General features: G+C 37.7%; 1 protein-coding gene across 2 annotated transcripts in view; it reads right to left on the bottom strand.

The window, feature by feature from the left end:
- Nucleotides 1-5,096: 5,096 nt before the first annotated feature.
- The window catches only part of zdhhc14 (zinc finger DHHC-type palmitoyltransferase 14), a 34,018-nt gene continuing 30,053 nt past the window's right edge, over nt 5,097-9,061 (bottom strand). The window contains exons 8-9 of one of the 2 annotated variants that reach the window (XM_016244314.1): nt 7,826-7,928; nt 5,097-5,771 (exon numbers count right to left, since the gene is read on the bottom strand). In XM_016244314.1, coding sequence (XP_016099800.1) covers nt 5,361-5,771; nt 7,826-7,928 — 514 coding nt within the window. In that variant the 3' untranslated portion in view covers nt 5,097-5,360. The remainder of the gene's footprint in view (nt 5,772-7,825; nt 7,929-9,061) is intronic. The other variant, XM_016244315.1, reaches the window with a different exon arrangement.

Here is a 9,061-nt window from a genome sequence, read left to right as displayed (position 1 = left end):
CAGCTACGTCATGTTGTACTTGTAAGAATTGTTCTAGACATGCCGAAAATTTTACGCTACAGCACAGCAGCTCTTCTTCTTGGTTTTCTCTGCTGCACTAACTCTGCAGCAGCTCTTCTTCTTCATCGTCTCGTCTGATGCGCTCACTCAACCAAGCGTTCTAACCACAACCTCGACCCTCCCCAGAATTTCTGTAGGCGGGAATCATTTTAATGATATTCTAATCGGCCGCTTTGTGATATCACAAAGCCCGGAAAACAAACGCTGTAGTCCAAACGAGCCGTTCGTTGTAGTTCTTGAAAAGGGATTTTTTAAAAACGAAATATCTCCCTTTGGAGTGGACTTTGAGATTTGTAACTTTATAGATATTTGTTATGCCCAAACATACACACTACACACGGACTAAAATTAAAAAAGTGAAATAGCATAATAGGACCCCTTTAAATTTCAGTTTATTATAATATTGATAAGGTGTGATCTGAATGACAAGTTCCACTGCATAGGTAGGCAGAAGTTACCCATGACGAAGATAAACCCCATTTGCTGATCTGGAGATGATTTGAACTTGAGCCTGAATGAGGTGGAGTTGACTCCACGACTTCTTGTGTGGAACACAAAAACTAAACATGGTTGCAATGGGTCAAAATAGGTTGCAGACCCCGGACATAACAGATGGATGGGAAAAAATACCATCTGGCAGGATGTTAATGGATGTGCAACAGTAATTGTACTGTCTGTCTAGCCATTTGTTTTCCGAATCATTCCAAGCTAATTCCAGGCATTTGGAAAATTACAGATTGCAGCAGATTAAATTTGACACTGTTAGGGCAAAAACGGGGCTGAAAAACATAAACCATCTCTATAATAATTGAAATTGAGTTTCTTAAAACATTTCAATTTCCTTTCTGCAGGAGATGTAATGTTTACATCAGACAAGCAAATTATTTGCTAATGCAAGGCCTGCACTAATGCATTTGACTTGGCATGATAGCCTTATGGCTATCCGCCTTATGGGGGGGGGGGGGTTATATTTATAGTTAACAACAGAACTATGCAAAATTCCAGCAGCCTCAAATGATTTTGGCTACTACTAGTTTTAAGACTTATCTGGTAATTTGTGATATTAATATATATATATAATTTGTGTTTTGTTCCTCTGATATCTATTGATCAATGCATTAAAAATAAGCAATATCTTTTACATTGTCTAGTAATTATGGTTGTGTTTTATGCGTTATTACCATTTATACATTACATCGAAAGGTAACACTTTACAATAAGGTTCATTAGTTAACTACTTTAGTTAACATGAACTAAGAATGAACAATAGTTCTTAAGCATTTATTAATCTTTGTTCATTTCAACATTTACTAATGCATTATTAAAATCAACAGTTGTGCTTGTTAACAGTTAATGCACTCTGAATTAAAGCAGCACTATGTAACTTTTGGCGCTCTAGCGGTTAATAAACAGAACTGCACACATCACGCGGAAGAACATTCCAACCGGAGCTACTTCTCTAAAGGTGGGCGTACACGGTGCGATTCTGAAGGTCGGAACGTCGTGAGCTCTGGCACATGTCACGATTGAGTTAATCCAAAAATCGTACAGAGGCAGTCACACACGACACGAATTTACTACGATTTTATAAACTCTTGACGTAAGCATTATGTTTCACGCCATTCATAAAAATATGGATTCTGAGAACGAAATAGTTTTCTTCGTGGCAGGCGGCTTGTGACGTCCAAATAAAAAAAAATAAATGAAGCCAAAGGACATGGCAAAGAGAATGGCTGAAAAGCATGGACTTTATGTTCTTCATAAAGAACTCGAGGGAGTAGGCCATTTCTGAATTTCTGCTCGTTTTGCCGGAAATACAACAGGCATATTCATTCATAAAGCTGAACGGCAAATTTGGCACATTCGGAATAACAAATAAAAAATAGAACTGTATAATTAAACAAATTATTATAGACTATATGGTTTTTGTCATCTTCTGATTGGTCAACTTCAGATGGATCGCCAAATCGCCTCGTTCAACCGCACATACGCCACGAATGTAAACCGACAGCATCCGATTTTTTTTGACATGTTTGAAAATTATCGGGAGAACGGGAGGTGCTCGTAACGTCTCGGATCGGCCCGTAATTCTTCTCACACGGTACGAGCCGCAGACCATGCGAGCATCTGCGATTTTCTCCCGAGAGGAAAAAAAATCGCCTGCGAGCTCGTACGACAGCAAAAATCGCACCATGTACGCCCGCCTTTAGTTTATGTCTATGGCGATTCACGCAGGTATGTGTTACTCCGCAGCGGCGGCGACCCGACCAGGCTACAATAGTCCAAATATAAGTACTTATTATAAGTGTACCGTAGTGATTCGGAATAAGACAAAAACGCGGTTTGGAAGATGAATTCATGATGTGCTCGCTCATTATATACATTTAGCAAATTTTGAACACGGACAACGTTACATAGTGCCGCTTTAACAGTGAACAACTGTATTATCATTAACAATATGAAAGATTCATAAATAATGTAGTAAATGTATTGTTCATTGTTCGTTCATGTTAGTTAATACATTAACTAATGGAACCTTACTGTAAAGTGTTACCCATTGAAACCAGATTTAGGAATCTCTATCAATTATCGGTTAATTAGAATAACTAAAACATTTATTTTATCTTATATTTATGAATTTTAATGAGACATGTACACAAAGACAATCATAAAGAGCTTTTTTTTCTTTTCTTTTTTTTTTTTTAAAGTTGTGAATTTATTAACGTCCACAATATTCCACTTTTGTAGCTTAAAACCAGTAAACTGCTTTTTGGCACATAATCACATGACCATAATGTGTTGGCACCTGGTTTAAATTTGATGCAATATATAACCAAAGCATAATTATCATAGATAATACCACTAATATCATCGACATAACCCCAGAGAGAGATAAAGGCAGTGACGTCGCATTAAAGTTGTCTGTCTCTATCACTGTATGACCGAACATGTCAGACTTTGGGACAGATGAGTTTGTGAGAGTCTGAATCACAGGCTGTACAAACAGACGAACACTGAAGTGATTCTCTACTGGAGGACCACAAATGAACAGATCACACAGGAACACTGTTCATATGAAATGATCCCATTTATTGGCTGGCTGACAGCTTAAAAACAAAAAAACAGCAAAGCCCACTTCTAGAGCACAACAGTCAGCTTCCATAAGTAAAAATCCCATTTACTTTCTCCATAGATTAATTGAATTTGAACCCCAATAGCACATAAACCTTTTAAGAGGCTTTAAGAGGTGATATGTGCTGCTCTAAAAACCATAGGTCTGTGATTTCAAGGTCTTTTTTAAAGATATTTTTAAGAGCTGAATTCCCCAACACCATAATCTTAACTAGAAAATAACCAATCAGAGGACTCATTGTTACTATGGAAACATAAATCACTGCAAAAGAGCTCAGCAACGATCGACCACTGCAATGCAGCACTGTGAATGACAGTCACAATATTTTGTAATGTAGTTAAAATATATCGTTTTATATTGAACTGTAGTTTCTTATTTGATTGCGTCATTCACAATGCTTCATGGGATGAGCACTTCATGTCTTGTAACTCGGCAGATTTAAAATATTTTTTATTATAATGATTCATATCAGAGCTGGTTGGTTTAGTTTAAGGCTTTGATTTCTTTACTGGAGAACTTTATGAAATCTTTATGGAGAAATGAATGGAAAAAATACTTGAACGTAAAAGTGGGTGGCCACTGTTATGCTCTATAGAGCTGCTTTTGGCTATGGAAGCTTATTTCTGCCACAGAATAAAAATAAATACAAGGTAATTGTGACTTTTTATCTTACAATTTTAGAATAGAGTTCACATCTCATAATTCTAATTTAGATTAGATAAATCATCAAAGAGAATTCAGAATTACGAATTTCTATCTGAAACGTACTGTACGTTTTTCTTAGAATTGTTCGTTATAAACTTGCAATTGTGAGTGGACATCTCACAATTCTGACTTTTTTTTAATAGCGAGATTACATCTCATAATTCTGACTTTATTCTCAGAATTGTTATAAATTTGCAATTGTGAGTGTACATCTCACAAATCTGATTTTTTTTCTACAATTGCGAGTTTATATCTCATAATTCTGACTTTTTCCTTAGAATTGTTAGTTATAAATTTGCAATTGCGAGTTTATACCTCACAATTCTGACCTTTTTTCTCAGAATTGCACATTTTTTCCCCACAATTTTGACTTTATTCTTAGAATTGTTATAAATTTGCAATTGTGAGTTTATATCTGACTTTTTTGAATTGTGAGATTATAGCTCACAATTTTGACTTTATTCTCAGAATTGTTATAAATTTGCAATTGTGTGTACATCAGATTCAGATTTTTTTTCTACAATTGCGAGTTTATATCTCATAATTCGGATTTCTTTTCTTAGAATTGTGAGTTATAAACTTGCAATTGTGAGTTTACATCTCACAATTTAGATTTTTTTTCTAGAATTCCAAGTTTAAATCTAACAATTCTAACTTTGTTCCTCAGAATTCTGACTTTTTTCTTAGAATTGTGAATTACACATTTGCAGTTGCGAGTTTGTATCTCACAAATTTGACAATTTTTCTCAGAATTCTAATTTAGTATTTCACAATTCTGAACTTTTTCTCAGAATTGCACATTTGTATCCCATAGTTCTGACTTTTTTCCATAGAATTGAGTTATAAACTTGCAATGTTGAGTTTACATCTCACAATTCTGACTTTTTTATTTTTTAGAATTGTGAGTTTATATCTCACATTTTTTCTCGGAATTCTGAGTTTGCATCTCACAATTCAGGCTTTTTTTTCCTTAGAATTGTGACTTATAATCTTGCAGATGCGAGCTTGTTTCTAACAATTTTGACTTTTTTCCTCAGAATTCTGTGTTTACATCTAGTTTTTTTTCTCTCATTTTTAGACACCTGACCACAAGCACATGCAGAATTCTGAGGGGGAAAAAAGTCAGAATTGTGAGATCTATTCTCGCAATTGCAAAATATAAACTAGCAATTCTGAGGAAAAATTGTGAGTTGCAGTTGCAAGAAAAAAGTCAGACTTGTGAGAGAAAAGGTCGCAGTTACCTTTTTAAAAAAAATATTTTTATTCCATAGTGGAAGTAAGCTTCCATAAAAGAAAGAAAATATAGCTTGGGTAATAATAGAGCTGGAAGACTAGCTTTGGTCCTCACTTAGTACTCCAGAAATTGTTCGGAATATCAGAAACGTCCAGCAGAGGCTGTTATATGTGTGTAGAGTACCGTATGGCTTGTGGTCCAGTTCAGCAGGACGGCATTAAAAACAGCTCAAACTGAACTCAACTTCACCAAACCCCGCACAGAGTCTTCATGGAGCGAGTCCTGGCTGGCGGGGTCAAAGAGCTGCGCCGGGTGAACGTGGTGACCCAGGTGGGTGGCGCAGGGCAGGGCTGCAGGCGGGGAGGGCGTCTCCTCCGGACTGATGAAATGTTGATGGTGATGGTGACAGTGGATCTCAGAGTCTCGCACGGCCATCAGCTCTCCTCCGCAGCTGAGGCCTGGGATAGAGGAGGGCAGCGAGGGCTGGGAGGGGCCCAGAGTGGAGCACGGCCCACCCAGAGAGGTCTTGGCCTGGAGGGCCGCGCCTCCGCCCAGAATGACGGGCTGACTGTGGAGCAGCGGGTTGGTGGCGGCCTGCAAAACGAATTTGGTGCTCTGAATGCACTGGTCTTGAGCACACTGGGAGGAAGGACGAAGGACAGAGAGAAAAGGGAAAGCCGGGAGGAAGTCAGACCCAACAAAGAATAAAGTGTTACAGAAAAAACACGTCACAGGGCTCCATACAGTTGATGACTGTTTTTGTTACTTGTGATTACTACCGTTTTGACCTGGCAGTCGATAGAGTATTATTGGTCATCAATGTTTTAGATGCTGGCATGGTTTTGTTCCTGGTCATGTCAAATAAAAACCTGTCCATGTTGGCATCGGTGTTATTTAAAAACCTTCCAACTGACAAATTAATTTGTGCAAAAATATCATATTTTTTTAATGTGCATCTATATACTAGTGGCAATTGCATTTTTTATTGCTGTCACAAATGTGTAGGGTTTTATGTTGTTTTGGAGCCCTGGGTCAGAATAGACCAGTTTCTGGTGGTTAGAATGACAAAACAATTATTTGGAGGAAGGACGAAGGACAGAGAGAAAAGGGAAAGCCGGGAGGAAGTCAGACCCAACAAAGAATAAAATGTTACAGAAAAAACACGTCACAGGGCTCCATACAGCTGATGACTGTTTTTGTTACTTGTGATTACTACCGTTTTGACCTGGCAGTCGATAAAGTATTATTGGTCATCAGTGTTTTAGATAATGGCATGGATTTGTTCCTGGTCATGTCAAGCAAACCTGTCCATGTTGGCATCGGTGTTATTTAAAAACCAACTGACAAATTAATTTGTGCAAAAATATCATATTTTTTGAATGTGCATCTATATACTAGTGGCAATTGCATTTTTTATTGCTGTCACAAATGTGTAGGGTTTTATGTTGTTTTGGAGCCCTGGGTCAGAATAGACCAGTTTCTGGTGGTTAGAATGACAAAACAATTATTAGAAGGTTAAGATTATAGAGGTTAGAGAGTGTGTTGATCAAAAGTATAAAGAAAGACAGAAAAAGAAGATCTGGGTAAATGTCACCAAACCTGTAAAGAACATGTTGAGGACATATTTCACTTTTCTTAATGGAAAAAGCCATTTTTGGACTATTAAGATTAATATTATTTTCATGAAAATCAAGCACTCCCATTCTCATATTGTAAATCAATATGTCATTTAAATTGTTAAGCTGTTTAGGCAATAAAGATATATTATATATACCGTGAAATATTACTAAATATTATTGAAATAACTTTTAACTTATTGTAATATATATTAAAATGCAATTTATTCCTGAGATGGAAAAGCTGAATTTTCAGCAGCCATTTCTCCAGTCTTCAAGGGATAGTTCACCCAAAAATGAAAATTCTGTCATTAATTACTCACCCTCATGTCGTTTCAAACCCGTAAGAATTTAGTTCATCTTCATAACACAAATTAAGATATTTTTGATGGAATCTGAGAGCTGTCTGACCCTCCCATAGACAGCAACGCAACTGAAATGTTCCAAGGTCCAGAAACGTAGCAAGGACATCAGTAAAATAATCCATGTGACATCAGTGGTTCATCCGTAATTTTACGAAGCTACGAGAATACTTTTTGTGCGCAAAAGAAAAAAAAACGACTTTATTCAACAATTCGTCTCCTCTGCATCAGCCTGGTGCCATTTTGGGGAATGTCAGCTGGAAGTAAACAGCGTATGCTGTTCTGTGTCAGCTGCGCCACGCTGTTTTCATTCAGATCAAATCACAACAACGTAGGAAAAGCACTCCCATTCTCATATTGTAAATCAATATGTCATTTAAATTGTTAAGCTGTTTAGGCAATAAAGATATATATACCGTGAAATATTACTAAATATTATTGAAATAACTTTTAACTTATTGTAATCCAGCTAATCAAGCTCTTATTAGGCATAGAAACTTCCAGTCAGGTGTGCTGAGCCAAAGTTGGAGCTAAACTCTGCAGGACAACGGCCCTCCAGGACAGAGTTTGGACAGCCCTGGTTTACACTGTCTTTGCTGAAACCTTGAAGTGCTTTGAACACAAATGGCTTCATTAGGCTAACGGCTCAAGTACAACAGACTGGACACACACACACACACTTTCTCTGTGAGAGGACAGAGTACGGCCGTCTTACCATGTGACTCTGGACTTGATTGGAGGGGCAGGCGCCGGTGCCGTTTGTCTGGGCCGCAGGCTGCGGAGTGTCTGGTTGGACAAAACCTCTTCTGTCAATCAAACTGCAAAGAGAAAGAAGTGGATGATAGATTCTGACCGTGAGTCAGGGAACGTGGGTGAGGGAGGAGGAGAGAAGAGGATCTGTGTGCGTGTGTGTGTGTGTGCGCACGGAGTCCTCCTCCAACTCAACATGCCCACATACAGAGCAGATGGCAGCCAGTGATGCTGTGCCCACTTCTGCTTTGTGTTCCTGGCTCCATGAGAAAGTCATTAATGGCGTGAGTGCGGAACGCTTGTGTGGGTGTGTGAGCAGGTTTTGACGTCAGCAAGCCTCCTCACGCACCATCTGAAGCGATTCAGGAACATTCCTCGGTTATCTAAATATATATTAACCGGAGTGAGAATGCTGATTGGTTTGTGCCTCTTATATTTAAATGAATGAGTGAGAAACCTGCTGAGGTCACCAATCTTTCTACAAGATCAGCATGGATCTCTTGGCTGATAACGGGCCGGGATAATGCTTTTCTGAGGAAGCTGATTCATATCTTATTTGAAATGGACTTTTTCTGTGGACTGCAATTAAATTCTCTGATTCAGAGATATGAATGATGTAAAGGACAAAGCTTTGTTGGGCAAACAGAGGGCACATTTTTTTCTATTCTTGCTGGAGGTTTAGATTACTTTTCTGTATGCATATAAGCTAACCTGCTACATTTGTCAAAATGTGCATTATACCAACAAGAGCAGACTACATGAGATTATTTGCTTCAATTAAGTAATGAACTTAAGTGTGATTAACACATTTCGTATTTCTGCTAGAGACATGAAAGGAACAGTTCACCCGAAAAAGAAAATGCTGTCATCATTTACTCCCCCAGCTTCAAAAAGTGAATAAAGACATTGTAGAAGTATTTTATTCATGTGAAATTGGGCTATTTAACCTCACTGGTTCTTACATGTCCAGCAAGCATGTCTGAGCCTCCGTTTGCCATATTTGATGTGCGTTGATCAATGTTTATATATGAATGAAAGCCTAACTTAAAACCGATTTAATTTAGGCTTTCATTCATATAAACATGTAAATCAATCGTTAGACAGAAGATTGAACTGCTTGGTTCATATGGATTACTTGAACAATTTCTTGATGAATATTTTAAAGCTTAAATGCTTAAAATTGGGAAAAGACACAAATCTC

Source organism: Sinocyclocheilus grahami, unplaced genomic scaffold, assembly GCF_001515645.1.
Source record: "Sinocyclocheilus grahami isolate Dianchi unplaced genomic scaffold, SAMN03320097.WGS_v1.1 scaffold714.1, whole genome shotgun sequence".
NCBI classification, from domain to species: Eukaryota; Metazoa; Chordata; class Actinopteri; order Cypriniformes; family Cyprinidae; genus Sinocyclocheilus; species Sinocyclocheilus grahami.
This window is presented reverse-complemented; position numbering and strand designations above follow the sequence as displayed.